The sequence below is a fragment of the Leucoraja erinacea genome, unplaced genomic scaffold (genome assembly GCF_028641065.1).
Source record: "Leucoraja erinacea ecotype New England unplaced genomic scaffold, Leri_hhj_1 Leri_424S, whole genome shotgun sequence".
In the NCBI taxonomy this organism is placed as follows: domain Eukaryota; kingdom Metazoa; phylum Chordata; class Chondrichthyes; order Rajiformes; family Rajidae; genus Leucoraja; species Leucoraja erinaceus.
In genome coordinates this window covers 24-18,109 of record NW_026576325.1, presented here as the reverse complement: position 1 = coordinate 18,109, position 18,086 = coordinate 24, and the positions used below count along the sequence as shown (strand labels likewise).

General features: G+C 47.6%; 1 protein-coding gene across 1 annotated transcript; it reads left to right on the top strand.

The window, feature by feature from the left end:
- The first annotated feature begins 2,859 nt into the window (after window positions 1–2,859).
- Window positions 2,860–16,912, top strand: LOC129693780 (sulfotransferase 2B1-like). Its single transcript, XM_055630549.1, has 6 exons — window positions 2,860–3,112; window positions 7,746–7,954; window positions 8,516–8,642; window positions 11,538–11,632; window positions 13,769–13,949; window positions 15,870–16,912. The coding sequence occupies exons 1-6, from the start codon at window positions 2,977–2,979 to the stop codon at window positions 15,977–15,979; spliced, it is 858 nt and encodes a 285-aa protein (XP_055486524.1). The 5' UTR covers window positions 2,860–2,976; the 3' UTR covers window positions 15,980–16,912.
- The last annotated feature ends 1,174 nt before the right edge of the window (window positions 16,913–18,086 follow it).

Sequence of the window (18,086 nt, the reverse complement as noted above, 5' to 3'; positions counted from 1 at the left end):
TGCTTTCTCCGTAGTGTTTGGACACTCACCCTCACCCCTCACCCTCGCCCAGCGGCCGATGTAGCTGCCCAGTTGCCAGGGACGCGTCGCTAGGGCTACAATGGACACACCGACAGCTCTGCAAGAGACCGCATGTTGCAGCAACTTGCAGCACAACCGGTGCAAACACCTTGTCCACTGCCTTGTGGTTTGTTTGCTTGTACAGATTGCACCTGAAGAAGGCTCAGTGTGCCGTGGAGTTGATACTTGCAGCCTGATCCTCTGAGTTACTGCAGCAATTAGTAATTGTTTTGTTAAACCAGCACCTGCAGTTCTATCCGTCTACATTCCCAGTCGCTGCCCGACCTCAGATTCAGGTGCCCGCAGCCCGGCTAGCTGAGGTTACCTGATCCTTCATTATAACTGGATCTGTAAAGAGGTTAGGCGTGGGTCTGAAGAAGGGTCTCGACCCGAAACGTCATCTATCCCCTTTCCCTTCCCTCCAGAGATGCTGCCTGTCCCGCTGAGTTTCTCCACCATTTTTTATCAACTTTATTAGGTGTAGGAATTAACTTGTTTACACCGAGGATGGACACAAAATGCTGGAGAAACTCAGCGGGTGCAGCAGCGTCTATGGAGCGAATGAGGTAGGCAACGTCCCTTCTTCACACCATTTGTTGCATATCTTTCATTATTTGTTCCACATCTCACGGTTCTCATTCCCCTGACTCTCAGTCTGAAGACGTCTCACACAAAAACGTCACCCATTGCTTCTCTTGAGATGCTGCATCACCCGATGAGCTACTCCGGCATTTTGTGTCCATGCACGATAGGTGCAGGAGTAGGCCATTCGGCCCTTCGAGCCAGCACCGCCATTCAATATGGTCGTGGCTGATCATCCTCAGTCAGTACCCCGTTCCTGCCTTCTCCCCATATCCCCCGACTCCGCTATTTTTAAGAGCCCTATCTAGCTCTCTCTTGAAAGTATCTTCTGGGGCAGAGAATTCCACAGACTCACAACTCTCTGGGTGAAAAAGTGTTTCCTCATCTCCGTTCTAAATGACTTACTCTTTATTCTTAAACTGTGGCCCCTAGTTCTGGACTCCCCCAACATCGGGAACATGTTTCCTGCCTCTAGCGTGTCCAAAGCCTGAATAATCCTATATTCAACAAGATATCCTCCCATCCTTCTAAATTCCAGTGTATGCAAGCCCAGCCGCTCCATTCTATGAACAAATTACAATAGACCATAGACAATAGGTGCAAGAGTAGGCCATCCCTCCAATTAGGGGACCAAAACTGCACACAATACTCCAGGTGTGGTCTCACTAGGGCTCTGTACAACTGCAGGAGGACCTCTTTGCTCCTATACTCGACTCCTCTTGTTATAAAGGCCAACATGCCATTCACTTTGTTTAAGAAGGAACTGCAGATGCTGGAGAATCGAAGGTACACAAAAAAGCTGGAGAAACTCAGCGGATGCAGCAGCATCTATGGAGCGAAGGAAATAGGCAACGTTTCGGGCCGAAACCCCGAAGGGAAATAGGTAACGTTTCGGGCCGAAACCCTTCCGGGTTTCGGCCCGAAACGTTGCCTATTTCCTTCGCTCCATAGATGCTGCTGCTGCACCCGCTGAGTTTCTCCAGCTTTTTTGTGTACCTGCCATTCACTTTCTTCACTGAAGAAAGCATTTTTTTCTTTAATCTTCGGTTTAAACCAGCATCTGATGTTCCTTCCGACATGCTATTTGGCCCAGTTCCTTGGCTGCACTCGAATAGAACTCCCTGCTCTGAGCTGACATTTGCTGAGCCTCCGTTCGCTTTGTGGACTGGTCACTTTCGGTCACCGGTCTTCTGATCCAACAGCGAAAATCTTGGCAGACCAGAGGGAAGTCACGAGAGTTCCTGTTTACGGAAGTCACGTCTAATAACAACATCTCAAAGGCCTCCATTTATGGGGCAGGGGATGAGAAGGTGGAACAGCACAACTGGCTGGCGTTCACAATAGCCCCTTCAGTGTTTCAGCTTCAGATTGAGTTAGAAGGATGAGAGGGCATCCCATTGAAACATATAAGATTGTTAACAGCTTGGACACACTAGAGGCAGGAAACATGTTCCCGATGTTGTGGGAGTCCAGAACCAGGGGCCACTGTTTAAGAATAAGGAGTAAGCCATTTAGAACGGAGACGAGGAAAAACACTTTTCCTCACAGAGAGTGGTGAGTCTGTGGAATTCTCTGCCTCAGAGGGCGGTGGAGGCCGGTTCTCTGGATGCTTTCAAGAGAGAGCTAGATAGGGCTCTTAAAAATAGCGGAGTCAGGGAATATGGGGAGAAGGCAGGAACGGGGTACTGATTGGGGATGATCAGCCATGATCACATTGAATGGCGGTGCTGGCTCGAAAGGCCGAATGGCCTCCTCCTGCACCTATTGTCTATCATTGGTCATCTTCAACTTTCCGATGGCTTGGCCAGGAAGGGTCAAAGTTCACACACACACACACACACACACACACACACACACACACACACACCCACCCACACACACACACACACACACACACACACACACACACACACCCACACATACACACACACACACACCACCCACACACACACACACACACACACACACACACACACACACACACACACACACACACACACACACACACACACACACACACACACACACACACACACACACACACACACACACACACACACACACACACACACACACACACACACATACACACACACACACACACACACACACACACACACACACACACACACACACACACACACACACACATACACACACACATACACATACCCACACACGCACACACACACACACAGGGTTAACTGCTGGCAGCGATCCAGTCTCCCAGTGTTCAACGCCAGCGGGTGTATTGAACTGCGAGTGCCCGGAGCTGGGAGTGTCAGTGTGTGTCTGTGTCCGTGTGTCCTGAGCGGGGATCTGGGGGTCTGCGCGATGAGTGAGCTGAACCTCGAGTACCAGGGGGTCCTCTTTCCGACCCACGTCCACTCGGTGGACAGCCTGAGCTACAGCCGCGACCACTTCCAGGTGCGGGACGATGACCTGTTCATCGCCACATACCCCAAGTCAGGTGAGTAACAGCGGGCAAAGCGGCCTCTCGCCACCGTCCAGCGCCCAGCCCCGACCCCCACCCCTGCACACATGCTGCCTGGTCTGCTGAGATAAACTAGTCACAACTGTTGTATTATCAAATGTCGCCAAAATGCAAATCCTTAATTGCAGTTGCACAGCAGACACGTAAACTTGTGTTGGAAGGAACTGCAGATTCTGGTGCATTCAAGGTAGACACACAATGCTGGAGTAACTCAGCGGGACAGGCAGCATCTCTGGAGAGAAGGAATGGGTGACGTTTCGGGTCGAGACCCTTCTTCAGACCCTGATTCTCTTTTTGAATCGTTTTCAACTTGATCTCTGGAGTACTTTGCGTTTTCCTAAACTCTCCATTTTGTGTCTCAAGAAGGGTCACGCTGAGTTACTCCAGCACTCTGTGAAACGTCACCTATCCATGTTCTCCACAGATGCTGCCTGACCCGCTGAGTTACTCCAGCACTCTGTGAAACGTCACCTATCCATGTTCTCCACAGATGCTGCCTGACCCACTCAGTTATGGTGCAGCAGCATCTATGGAGCTAAGGAAATAGGCAACATTTCGGGCCAAAACCCTTCTGGAAATAGGCAACGTTTCCAAAACGTTGCCTATTTCCTTAGCTCCATAGATGCTGCTGCACCCGCTGAGTTACTCCAGCACTCTGTGAAACGTCACCTATCTTTGTTCTCCAAGTCAGCGGATATATTTAAGGCAGAGATAGACAGATTCTTGATCAGTGCGGGTGTCAGAGGTTATGGGGAGAAGGCAGGAGAATGGGGTTAGGAGGGATAGATCAGCCATGATTGAATGGCGGAGTAGACTTGATGGGCTGAATGGCCTAATTCTGCTCCTATCACATGACCTTTTAACCTTCTTGATTCCCGTCCCATCTATTCCCCTCACGATGTCAAACACCTCCGTAAAAATCGAAAGATCGGTTTCACCTCGAGTTGACATTGACACGATGGGCCAAATGGCCTTCACCCCATCGGTCGCGGTGCCACAGCGGTAGAGTTGCTGCCTTACAGCAAATGCAGCACCAGAGACCCGGGTTCGATCCTGACCACGGATGCTATCTGTACGGAGTTTGTACAACCTCCCAGTGAGTTTTCTCCGAGATCTTCGGTTTCCTCCCACACTCCAAAGACGTGCAGGTTTGCAGGTTAATTGGCTTGGTATAAATGTTAAAAAAAAGATGTCCCTAGTGGGTGTAGGGTAGTGTTAGTGTGCGGGGATCGCTGGTCGGCACGGACCCGGTGGGCCGAAGGGCCTGTTTCCGCGCTGTAGCTCTAAACTAAACTACCTTGCAGATTATGTGTGTCCCGTGCTAATCCAGGTGATGTTTGCACGATCTCCCGGACATGAGTGTGTTCATCGATTCGGAGATTGCAGCATATGTTGACCGATGGCTCGCAACCGTTCCAATAATATTTGCTGCACTCTGCACCAGAGCTCGCTGCAACTGGTCTCTGGCCCGCCTTGTTCTTCCTCTCATATCCCCCTTTGGCTTGAGTGATGTTCCCCATTTGTACAATGTGTATAGGAAGGAACTGCAGATGCTGGTTTAAACCGAAGATAGATACAAAAAGCTGGAGTAACTCAGCGGGACAGGCAGCATCTCTGGAGAGAATGAGAGTTGTGAGTCTGTGGAGGCCGGTTCTCCGGATACTTTCAAGAGAGAGCTAGATAGGGCTCTTAAAGATAGCAGAGTCAGGGGATATGGGGAGAAGGCAGGAACGGGGTACTGATTGTGGATGATCAGCCATGATCAAAATGAATGGTCGTGCTGGCTCGAAGGGCCTAATGGCCTACTCCTGCACCTATTGTCTATTGTCTTTTGTCTGTTGTCTGTTGAATGGGTGACCTTTCGGGTCAAGACCCTTGTTTGTCTGAAGAAGGGTCTCTGCCCGAAACGTCACCCATTCCTTGTCTCCAGAGATGCTGCCTGTCCCGCTGAGTTACTCCAGCTTTTTGTGTCTGTCTTTTCCCATTTATACTTCAGTTGCAGAAAGAGAGACCGCATTTAGAGTATTTTGTTCAGTTCTGGGCACCATGTTACAGAAAAAATATTGTCAAGCTGGAGAAGGTATAGAGAAGATTCTCAGTCTGAATGGAGCAGCTGGGCTTGTACACTCTGGAGTTTAGAAGGATGAGAGGGCATCTCATTGAAACATATAACATTGTTAAGGGTTTGGACACGCTAGAGGCAGGAAACATGTTCCCGATGTTGGGAGAGTCTAGAACCAGAGGCCACACAGTTTAAGAATAAGGGGTAAGCCATTTAGAACGGAGACGAGGAAACACTTTTTCTCACAGAGAGTGGTGAGTGTGGAATTCTCTGCCTCAGAGGGTGGTGGTGGCCGGTTCTCTGGATGCTTTCATGAGAGAGCTGGATAGGGCTCTTAAAAATAGCGGAGTCAGGGGATATGGGGAGAAGGCAGGAACGGGGTACTGATTGGTGATGATCAGCCATGATCACATTGAATGGTGGTGCTGGCTCGAAGGGCCGAATGGCCTACTCCTGCACCTATTGTCCATTTTTTATTTATGAGGATGTTGCCAGGGTGTGAGCTACAGGGAGAGGTTGAGTAGGCTGGGTCTCTATTCAATGGAGCGCAGGAGGATGAGGGTGATCTTATAGAGGTCTTATAGATCTTATAAATCACTTCTTAAGACCCATCTCTTCTCCGTGGCCTTTGATACCCAGTAAGATGTCGACTTTATTTATATACTTGAGTTAATCTCTTATTTTTTGATTGCTTTTATTCCATGGTTATTATTTTTATGTCTTTTAATTTATTTCATGTGTAATTTTTGCGCCTCATGTGAGCTGTTATGGTGTTTGGTTATGATGTCTTGTTTATTCTTCTGTACAGTACTTTGGTCAACATTGGCTGTTTTAAAGTGCTTAACAAATAAAGTTGGATTGGACTTGGATTGGATAGGTGGACAAAATCATGAGAGGAATAGATTGGGTAGATTTATACTTCCCGAAATGAGAGCGTGGCCAGGGTGTGTGGGATTTTGACGATGCTGGCTGCCTGTTAACTATATAACCGTATAACAATTACAGCACGGAAACAGGCCATCTCGGCCCTACAAGTCCGTGCCGAACAACTTTTTTCCCTTAGTCCCACCTGCCTGCACTCATACCATAACCCTCCATTCCCTTCTCATCCATATGCCTATCCAATTTATTTTTAAATGATACCAATGAACCTGCCTCCACCACTTCCACTGGAAGCTCATTCCACACCGCTACCACTCTCTGAGTAAAGAAGTTCCCCCTCATGTTACCCCTAAACTTCTGTCCCTTAATTGAGGCAACACCTTTGTGGAAGTGTGCAGGAAGGAACTGCAAATGCTGTTTCACACCAAAGATTCCACATTCTTGTGGTCCTGTCCCACTTAGGCAATTGTTTAGGCAACTACAGGCGACTGGACTTCCCCAACCTGGTTGCCGGAGTGTCGCCTGTATGGTCATGGGTCGCCTCCTCAGTCGCCCAAAGAGTCGAAGCATCTTTCTGGTCACCGCTGGATTTTCAACATGCTGAACATTTTTTGGCAACAGTGGGCGTGATGCAAATGAGCGCGGCTTGACGTAGGCGTTGTCGTAGCTTGTCGCCACTGCTGACCTTGGTGAATTGCATTGTCGTATTCACCGGCAGTCTCCTAGGTGGGACAGGCCCATTAACCATCCATGTGTCACATCTCCCTCTCCTCCCTCTCCCCCGGCTGGAGTGTGAAGCAGAGTCTCGACCCAAAACCTCGCCCATTCCTTCTCTTCAGACCCGCTAAACCAAACAAAACTATCTTGCAGATTAACTATCCTGACCCGCTGAGTAACTGAGTCAACATTTCCCTCGCTCCTAAGATGCTGCCTGAACCACTGAGTTACTCCACACTTGCCGTCCTGCATGTGTCAGCAAGGTGCACACTTGACATAGCTTGGCATCACACGTAGCAAGGAACTGCAGACAATAGACAATAGGTGCAGGAGTAGAGGCCATTCGGCCCTTCGAGCCAGCACCGCCATTCAATGTGATCATGGCTGATCATCCCCAATCAGTACCCCGTTCCTGCCTTCTCCCCATATCCCCTGACTCCGCTATTTTTAAGAGCCCTATTCAGCTCTCTCTTGAAAGTATCCAGAGAACCTGCCTCCACCGCCCTCTGAGGCAGAGAATTCCACAGACTCACAACTCTCTGTGAGAAAAAGTGTTTCCTCGTCTCCATTCTAAATGGCTTACTCCTTATTCTTAAACTGTGTGGCCCCTGGTTCTGGACTCCCCCAACATCGGGGACATGTTTCCTGCCTCTAGCGTGTCCAAACCCTTAACCCAGGCCTATTTCCTTCGCTCCATAGATGCTGCTGCACCCGCTGAGTTTCTCCAGCTTTTTTGTCTACCTTCGATTCTCCAGCATCTGCAGTTCCTTCTTAAACCATTAACCCAGACGCTGGTTTAATCGGAAGATAGACACCAAATGCTGGAGTAACTCAGCCGAGGCAGGCGGCAGGGTCTGTGGAGAGAAGGAAGGGGTGACGTTTCTGGGGGGATGGGCGGATAGCTTCCAGCTGTTCTATGTTGTTGAGCTCCGCTGTTTGTACAAACAGGCACAACATGGATGCAAGAAATAATCCCTCTGATCTACAACAGCGGGGATCTGACACCAGTCCTGACCATTCCAAACTGGCGCAGAGTCCCCTGGTTAGAGCAGGTAACCGGTAAAGGCCTACTGGAGGAGAGACCATCACCCCGATACATGGTAACGCACCTTTGTCACCACATGATGCCGAAGACCTTCTACTCATCAAAGGCCAAGGTGAGGTGGCATCGTTTTTCTACCCAATTAGAAGTGAGCGGTGAACCAGGAGATCGCAAATTGAGCACAACGTCATCTGTGGAGAACATGGATAGGTGATGTTTCACAGAGTGCTGGAGTAACTCAGCGGGTCAGGCAGCATCTGTGGAGAACATGGATAGGTGATGTTTCACAGAGTGCTGGAGTAACTCAGTTGGTCAGGCAGCATCTGTGGAGAATCTGAAGGGCCCGACCCAAAACGTCACCTATCCATGTTCTCCACAGATGCTGCCTGACCCGCTGAGTTACTCCAGCACTCTGTGAAACGTCACCTATCCATGTTCTCCACAGATGCTGCCTGACCCGCTGAGTTATGGTGCAGCAGCATCTATGGAGCGCAGGAAATAGGCAATGTTTCGGGCCGAAACCCGGAAGGGTTTCGACCCGAAACGTTACCTATTTCCTTAGCTCCATAGATGCTGCTGCACCCGCGGAGTTACTCCAGCACTCTGTGTCTTCTGGCCTCTGGATTGTTCTTCAAGTGTTACTTGCAGACTGAATATATTGTGTTAAATCTTGCAGGTAATATATGTGGCCCGCAACCCAAAGGATGCCCTTGTGTCCTCTTATCATTACCACAACATGGCCACATTCCTGGATGACCCAGGCACTTTTGAGGAGTTCATTGACACCTTCTTGGAAGGAAAGGGTAATGGTCCATATTTGTTTCGTTTAGTTAAGTTTATATTAAAGATGCATCGCAAAACAGGCCCTTCGGCCCACCGAGTCCACACCGACCAGCGAATCCCACACACTAGCACAATCCTACAACACACGAGAGACAATTTTACGATTATACCCAAGCCAATTAACCTACAAACCCGCACGTCTTTGGAGTGTGGGAGGAAACCGGAGCACCCGGAGAAAACCCACGCGGTCACGGGGAGAACGTGCAAACTCCGTAAAGTCAGCGCCCGTAATTGTGATTGAACCCGGGTGTAAGGCAAGGCAAGGCAACTTTATTTATATATAGCACATTTCATACACGAGGCAGACGCAAAGTGCTTCACATAAAAACATGTCATACGATAAAATGAAATAATAAAATGAAATAAAATAGAAGAATTAAAAGAAAAGAAAAGCAAAATTAAAAATGCATTATAAAAAGTTGCAAAAGTTAAAAGTGCAATGTATTTAAGATTTAGCTGAAAGCTAAAGTCAACATAAAAGTTTTCAGTCTTGTTTTAAAAGTGGTCAAAGTTGAGGCAAGTCTTAAATCTTCAGGACGTTTATTCCAGCTATTTGTTGCAGAGTAACTAAATCCTGCTTTCCCATGTTTTGTATTTACTCTGGGAATCACTGCCAGATTGGTTTCAGAAGATCTTAGCGGTCTAGAAGGCTTATATAGTGGAAGCATGTCAGTGATATACTTTGGTCCTAAACCATGTAGTGATTTATAGGTGAGCAGCAGGATTTTAAAATCAATTCTCTGACGTACAGGGAGCCAATGTAAGGCAGCATTTCTACCGCTGCACCACTGCGTCGCTCTTTACATTGGTCACGGTTTATGTCAATACACACATGAGTCAAGAGTGTCTGATTGTCATATGTACCAAAATGGAACAGTGAGATCTACACTTGTAGCAGCAACAAGCCAAGTTTATTCGTCACAAGCGCATACGAGATGTGCAGTGAAATGAAAAGTGGAAATGCTCGCGCGGATTGTGCAAAAAAACAAACTACAAAACTGAATGGGACAGGATCAGTAATTACATATTTGTGGGGGAAAAAAAGAAAAAACAGCAATTTTAAAAAGACACCACACAACAGTAAATGGTTCAGTAAAGTTAGTCCCTGGTGAGGCAGGAGTTCACAGTCCTAATGGCCTCTGAGAAGAAACTACTTCTCATCCTCTCCGTTCTCACAGCATGGCAACGGAGGCGTTTGCCTGACCGTAGCAGCTGGAACAGTCCATTGCTGGGGTGGAAAGGGTCCCCCATAATGTTGTTGTTCTGGTGTATAGTTCCTGCAGGGGGGCGAGTGAAGTTCCCATAGTGCGTTCGGCCGAACGCACTACTCTCTGCAGAGCCTTCTTGTCCTGGGCAGAACAATTCCCAAACCAGATTGTAATATTTCCGAACAAGATGCTTTCCACCATCGCTGAGTAGAAGCTCTGGAGGATCCTCAGAGACACATGAATTTCCTCAATTGCCTGAGGTGGTAAAGGCGCTGCCTTGCCTTACTCACCAGTGCTGCAGCGTGTGATGTCCATGTCATATCCTCTGAGATGTGGACTACCAGATATTTAAAGCAGCTCACCCTACCCACAATATCCAACAGGTTGGTAATCACAATACTCAATAAATAACACAATAAAACAACTTAAAATGGAAGTTCAATAAATTTGGGCGGCGCGGTGGCGCAGCGGGTAGAGCTGCTGCCTCACAGCGGCAGAGACCCAGGTTCGATCCTGGCTACGGGCGCTGTCTGTATGGAGTTTGTACCTTCTCCCCGTGACCTGCGTGGGTTTTCTCTGGGTGCTCCGGTTTCCTCCCACACTCCAAAGACGTGCGGGTTTGTAGACTGAAGGGCCTGTCCCACTTAACGCGATTTTTTCAACGACTGTCGGCACCCGTCATAGTCGCAGGAAGTCGCCGAAATAGTTCAACGTTGAAAATCCAGCCACGATCATATAACCATATAACAATTACAGCACGGAAACAGGCCATCTCGGCCGTACAAGTCCGTGCCGAACAACCTTTTTTCCCTTAGTCCCACCTGCCTGCACTCATACCATAACCCTTCATTCCCTTCTCATCCATATGCCTATCCAATTTATTTTTAAATGATACCCATGAACCTGCCTCCACCACTTCCACTGTAAGCTCATTCCACACCGCTACCACTCTCTGAGTAAAGAAGTTCCCCCTCATATTACCCCTAAACTTCTGTCCCTTAATTCTGAAGTCATGTCCTCTTGTTTGAATCTTCCCTATTCTCAAAGGGAAAAGCTGGTCCACATCTACTGTCTATCCCTCTCATCATTTTAAAGACCTCTATCAAGTCCCCCCTTAACCTTCTGCGCTCCAGAGAATAAAGACCTAACTTATTCAACCTATCTCTGTAACTTAGTTGTTGAAACACAGACAACATTCTAGTAAATCTCCTCTGTACTCTCTCTATTTTGTTGACATCTTTCCTATAATTGGGCGACCAAAATTGTACACCATACTCCAGATTTGGTCTCACCAATGCCTTGTACAATTTTAACATTACATCCCAGCTTCTATACTCAATGCTCTGATTTATAAAGGCTAGCATACCAAAAGCTTTCTTTACCACCCTATCTATATGAGATTCCACCTTCAAGGAATTATGCACGGTTATTCCCAGATCCCTCTGTTCAACTGTATTCTTCAATTCCCTACCATCAGAGAAAGGTACGACTTTTTGGGCGACCACTCACGACCGTACAGGCATCACATGTCGACATGCTGTCCAGATTTTAATCTCTTCCGAGCTGTGATAGAAGTGATTGTTTACATGTTAAAGAAAATTGTGTTATTTATACTCTTTGAGTTATTTTTTGTTTTGCTTCTGGCAGTGATGTTTGGCTCCTGGTTTGACCACATTCGGAGCTGGTGGCCGTTAAAGGATAAGGATAACTTCTTGTTTCTAACCTACGAAGAAATGCTGAAGGTTGGTGAATGAATGAGCGAACACATGTGGCAAGTCTCAGTGATAATCTTTGTTTTGTCTGCCCAATGTACGTAAAGTGTCGCTACCTAAAGGGCACCGAGAAAGTTACAAAGTTGTCCACGGCAGGTCCTCCTTTGTTCTCTCTCCCCCCCCCCAAACCCCCCCTCACAGTGTTTCCCCCCATACTGGGTCCTCCCTTCCTCCTTCCCCCCCCCCCCCGCCCCCCAAAAAACCCCCCTCACAGTGTTTCCCCCATACTGGGTCCTCCCTTCGCCCCTCCCACCCCCCCCTGTGAATATAAAGACCTGTTGGATCTTCCGGTGACAAACCATTTTCATCTTCTCTCTCCTTCCCCAATCCCACTCTGACCTCTTCATATTGAATGGCGGTGCAGGCTCGAAGGGCCGAATGGCCTACTCCTGCACCTAATTCTCTCTTGGGCCTCCTCCATTGCCAGAGTGAAGTCACACAAAATCTGGAGGAACAGCACCTCATATTCTACTTGGGTAGCTCACAACCCAACGGTACGAACAATGAATTTCCCAATTTTAAGTCACTACCCCCCCCCCCCCCCCCACCCCTCCCCCTCCCACTCTCCTCTGTGCCCCATCTGGGCTCACACCTATTTCTTCCCCCACCCCCCCCCCCCCACCCCCCTCGTCAACCTACATTCCAAAACACACACACAGAGTGCTGGAGTAACTCAGCGGGTCAGGCAGCATCTGTGGAGAACATGGATAGGTGACGTTTGACAGGGTGCTGGAGTAACGCAGCGGGTCAGGCAGCATCTGTGGAGAACATGGATAGGTGACGTTTCACAGAGTGCTGGAGTAACTCAGCGGGTCAGGCAGCATCTGTGGAGAACATGGATAGGTGACGTTTCACAGAGTGCTGGAGTAACTCAGTGGGTCAGGCAGCATCTGTGGAGAACATGGATAGGTGACGTTTCACAGAGTGCTGGAGTAACTCAGCGGGTCAGGCAGCACCTGTGGAGAACATGGATAGGTGACGTTTCACAGAGTGCTGGAGTAACTCAGCGGGTCAGGCAGCATCTGTGGAGAACATGGATAGGGGACATTTTGAGTCAGGGTCTTTCTTCAGACGAATGGCGGGGGGGGTGTGGGGGGGGGGGGGAAAGCTGGAAGAGAGGAGCCCAAAGAAAGTAATGTAGATACAGGTGAGTGGTGGATTTGTAGACAGATGGTTGAACAAAGGCTAGAGATGAAAAGACAGAATGTGAAGTTGAAACGGATGGAAGAGTTCACTCATTTGTTCTTTGTCTCTCTACATCACCGTCTATATCTGTTGTTTCCCTTTCCCCTGACTCTCGGTCTGAAGAAGGGTCTCGCCCCCGGTACGTCGCCTATTCCTTCTCTCCAGAGATGCTGCCTCACCCGCTGAGTTACTCCAGCATTTTGTGTCTACTTTTTTGACCACTTGATTAGTTTTGTTATAACTGGAGCCAGGATGTTTAGGCACAAAATAACTCAGAAATAGGTAGGCAAAAAGCCATAATAACATTACCAAAAAGGCATTTATTTCCACCCCCAAAACATGGTTTTAAATGATAATATACAGGTATACAGTACTACATTAAATGACCAAAGTTAGAACGGAGACGAGGAAACACTTTTTCTCACAGAGAGTGGTGAGTCTGTGGAATTCGAGGGAGGTGGAGGCAGGTTCTCTGGATGCTTTCAAGAGAGAGCTAGATAGGGCTCTTAGAGATAGCGGAGTCAGGGTATATGGGGAGAAGGCAGGAACGGGGTACTGATTGGGGATGATCAGCCATGATCACATTGAATGGCGGTGCTGGCTCGAAGGGCCGAATGGCCTACTCCTGCACCTATTGCCTGGTTGCACATAATTACAAGCATGTTTTTCAAATTATCCGGTGTTAAACTATGCTGCTCACTCACCTGTATCTATTATACTTCATTTACATATATTATTTTCATATATTATTTTCATATATTATTACTTCATTTGCCTTCTCTCTTCCAGCTTTCTTCCTTTCTTCCCCCCCCCATCACCGAAGAAAGGCCCAGACTCAAAACTGCAGCTCTTTCTTAAACAAGTTTTTCTAAGTTGTCTTTAAAGTTTGACATCAGCTTTGTCCCTCCCTATGTATTTCAGGACATGCGAGGAGCTCTGGTGAAACTTGGGGCCTTCGTTGACAGGCCTCTGAGTGAGGCTGCAATGGAGTCGATTGCAAATCAATGTAAATTCACCAACATGAAGCAGAACAACATGTCCAACTACAGCTTTGTACCCATGGAAGTGATGGATCAAAAGAAAGGCAACTTTTTAAGAAAAGGTAACTTGGGAAAGGATTTGTTTTTTAGCATTGGTCGGCACGGTGGCGCAGCGGTAGAGTTCCTGCCTCACAGCGCCAGAGAGTGGGGTGGGAGACTGCAACCTTCACGTGGTCCGGGCCTTGTTTCGACGAGTGCAATCAACCCGGCGTGCACAATCAAACAAGATCAAGTAGAACAAGTTATCCTACAACTTTAGGCTGTGCACGCCATACTCAAGAAGAAGTAGCAGCGCCAGAGACACGGTTTCGATCCTGACTACAGATGCTGTCTGCGCGGAGTTTGTACGTTCTCCCAGTGACCTGAGTGGGTTTTCTTCAGGTGCTCCGGTTTCCTTCTACTCCTCAAAGGCAGGCAGGTTGATTGGCTAATAGAAACATAGAAACATAGAAATTAGGTGCAGGAGTAGGCCATTCGGCCCTTCGAGCCTGCACCGCCATTCAATATGATCATGGCTGATCATCCAACTCAGTATCCCGTACCTGCCTTCTCTCCATACCCTCTGATCCCCTTAGCCACAAGGGCCACATCTAACTCCCTCTTAAATATAGCCAATGAACTGGCCTCAACTACCCTCTGTGGCAGAGAGTTCCAGAGATTCACCACTCTCTGTGTGAAAAAAAGTTCTTCTCATCTCGGTTTTAAAGGATTTCCCCCTTATCCTTAAGCTGTGACCCCTTGTCCTGGACTTCCCCAACATCGGGAGCAATCTTGTGCTGGACTAAACGATTAGTTTAGTCTATTATTACATGTACCGAGGTACAATGAAAATACTTTTATTCCTGCATCTAGCCTGTCCAACCCCTTAATAATTTTGTAAGTTTCTATAAGATCCCCTCTCAATCTCCTAAATTCTAGAGTGTATAAACCAAGTCTATCCAGTCTTTCTTCATAAGACAGTCCTGACATTCCAGGAATCAGTCTGGTGAACCTTCTCTGCACTCCCTCTATGGCAATAATGTCCTTCCTCAGATTTGGAGACCAAAACTGTACGCAATACTCCAGGTGTGCGTACAGTAATAAGCTTGGTCAAATTGTAAATTGTTCCTAGTGTGTGTATGTAGGCTAGTGTTAATGTGCGGGAATCGCTGGCCAGCACGGACTGGGTGGGCCGAAGGGCCTGTTTCCATGCTGTAACTCTAAACTAAATTAAAGTCATTTGAATCAGTCTAAAGTAGGATATCGACCCGAAACGTCACCTATTCCTTCGCTCCATAGATGCTGCCTCACCTGCTGAGTTTCTCCAGCATTTTTGTCTACCTTAAAGTCATTTGAATGATTTCTACATCAAGAGAGTCAAGATTTAATTGTCAAAATGGACCGATGATGAAATCCCTATTTACAGCAGGTTAACAGGCCTGTAAACACATAACAACTCATAGATAACATATAATAACATTAAAAAATCAATAAATTAAAACCCCGCAAAACTATTGCAAAAAAGGCCAAAGTCCTTAGTGTAACGAAGACACATTTTACCATTCACAGTTTTGTTAGTATCTCTAGAAAGAAGGAATGGGTGACGTTTCAGGTCGAGACCTTTCTCTACCCGAAACGTCACCCACTCTTTCTCTCCAGATGTTCCCGATGTTGGGGGAGTCCAGAACCAGGGGCCACACAGTTTAAGAATAAGGGGTCAGCCATTTAGAACGGAGATGAGGAAACACTTTTTCTCACAGAGAGTGGTGAGTCTGTGGAATTCTCTGCCTCAGAGGGCGGTGGAGGCTGGTTTCTCTGGATGCTTTCAATAGAGAGCTAGATAGGGCTCTTAAAAATAGCGGAGTCAGGGGATATGGGGAGAAGGCAGGAACGGGGTACTGATTGGGGATGATCAGCCATGATCACATTGAATAGCGGTGCTGGCTCGAATGGCCGAATTCTGCGTCTATTGTCTATTGACTATTAAACAACTCTCGTTCCAGGCATTGCTGGCGATTGGAAGAACCATTTCACCGCAGCCCAGACTGAGCATTTTAATTCCGTGTTCGCCCGCCGAATGGAAGGATTAAATTTCCCGTACTACGGAGACTGACGGAGCAAGGATCGCTCGCCCAGGACTGCAGACTTCGCAAAACCTGTACTCGCCTTTCCTCACTGCCGCTAAAGCTTGATTCCGTTCGCAAAGAAATATGATGTTTCAATCAGTGTTGCCTTACTTTGACTTGCCCTTGTTTCTGTACTACTGTGATGTAGGCCGAATGGTACTAATAGCATCATCCAGCTGGCTATTGTTGCTTGAAGATAGACATGGTGGCACAGCAGTAGAGTTGCTGCCTCACAGCAAATTCAGCCCCGGAGACCCAGGTTCGACCCCGACTTCAGGTGCTGTCTGTACGGAGTTTGTACGTTCTCCCTGTGACCTGCTGTGGGCTTTCTCCGAAATCTTCGCTTTCCTCCCACACCCTAAACACGTACAGGTTTGTAGGTTAATTGGCTTGGTGTAAATGCAAGTTGTCCCTAGTGGGTGTAGGATAGTGTTAGTGTGCGGGGATCGCTGGTCGGCACGGACGCGGTGGACCGAAGGGCCTGTTTCCGCGCTGTATCTCTAAACTAAACTAAACTAAAAATGCTGGAGTAACTCAGCCGGACAGGCACCATCTCTGGAGAGAAGGAACGGGTGTCGATTCAGACCCTTCTTCAGACCGAAACGTCTTTCCAGAGATGCTGCCTGTCCCGCTGAGTTACTCCAGCATTTTGTGTCTATCTGCGGTGTAAACCAGCATCTGCAGGTTCCTTCCTACACATTTGGTCTGCTGATGCTTGAAACACGTTTTGTTTTCGCCACTTAACAGGATACGGTGAAATAGCTAGTTGTACAACAAAATTAATCCAGTTGTCAAAAATGTTTTTCTAATATGTCTTGAAAGTTTCACATCAACTTTATTGCTTTGATGCTCACACTTTTATCAAAAAAAGTTATGCTTTTTGAAACTGTAACACTATAATGCTGTAAAACATAGAAACATAGAAATTAGTGCAGGGAGTAGGCCATTTCGGCCCTTCGAGCCTGCACCGCCATTCAATATGATCATGGCTGATCATCCAACTCAGTATCCCGTACCTGCCTTCTCTCCATACCCCCTGATCCCCTTAGCCACAAGGGCCACATCTAACTCCCCTCTTAACTATAGCCCATATGAACTGTGGCCTCGACTACCCTCTGCGGCAGAGAGTTCCAGAGATTCACCACTCTCTGCGTGAAAAAACTTCTTCTCATCACGGTTTTAAAAGATTTCCCCCCTTATCCTTAAGCTGTGACCCCTTGTCCTGGACTTCCCCAACATCGGGAACAATCTTGTGCTGGACTAAACGATTAGTTTAGTCTATTATTACATGTACCGAGCTACAATGAAAATACTTTTATTGTTGCATATAATGGTATGAGAGGAAAGACAATACATGATTACAATCGAGCCGTCCACACTGTACAGATACAGGATAAAGGGAATAACGTTTAGTGCAAGGTAAAGGCGGATTAAAGATAGTCCAAGGGTCTCCAAGGAGGTAAATGATAAGTTGGGACTGTTCTCCAGTTGGTGATAGGATAGTTTGGTTTTCTGATAATACCTGGGAAGAAACGCTGGTTTTAAACCGAAGATAGACACAAAGTGCTGGAGTAACTCAGCGGGACAGGCAGCATCTCTGGAGAGAAGGAATGGGCAACGTTTCGGGTTGAGAACCTTCTCCAGACTGGACACTTTCTTCAGAGTCTGAAAAAGGGTCTCAACCTGAAACGTCCACCCATTCCTTCTCTCCAGAGATGCTGCCTGTCCCGCTGATTTACTCCGCCCTTTGTGTCCACCTTAAACGCCCTTCATCTCGCTTCACCTTTGACTTCATTTCCAGTATAGACAAAAATGCTGGCGAAACTCGCGGGTGAGGCAGCATGCTATGGGCGAAGAGGAATAGGTGACGTTTCGGGTCGAGACCCTTCCGGTCTCGACCCTAAACGTCACCTATTCCTTCGCTCCATAGATGCTTCCGGGTCTCAACCCGAAACGTACACCTATTCCTTCTAGGTCTCCATAGATGCTGCCCTCATCCCGCATTTTTCTCCAGCATTTTTGTCTATCTTCGATTTTTCCAGCATCTGCAGTTCTTTCTTAATCATCATTCCAGTATAAAGCCCTCCGGCCGTA

What these genes read in the sequence shown, in the direction of transcription:
- LOC129693780 (XM_055630549.1), top strand. Translation starts at nt 2,977, where the DNA reads ATGAGTGAGCTGAACCTCGAGTACCAGGGGGTCCTCTTTCCGACCCAC. An exon ending in TCTACTCATCAAAGGCCAAG is followed by an intron (nt 7,955 to 8,515) that starts GTGAGGTGGCAT and finishes TAAATCTTGCAG; the next exon opens with GTAATATATGTGGCCCGCAA. An exon ending in CACCTTCTTGGAAGGAAAGG is followed by an intron (nt 8,643 to 11,537) that starts GTAATGGTCCAT and finishes TGCTTCTGGCAG; the next exon opens with TGATGTTTGGCTCCTGGTTT.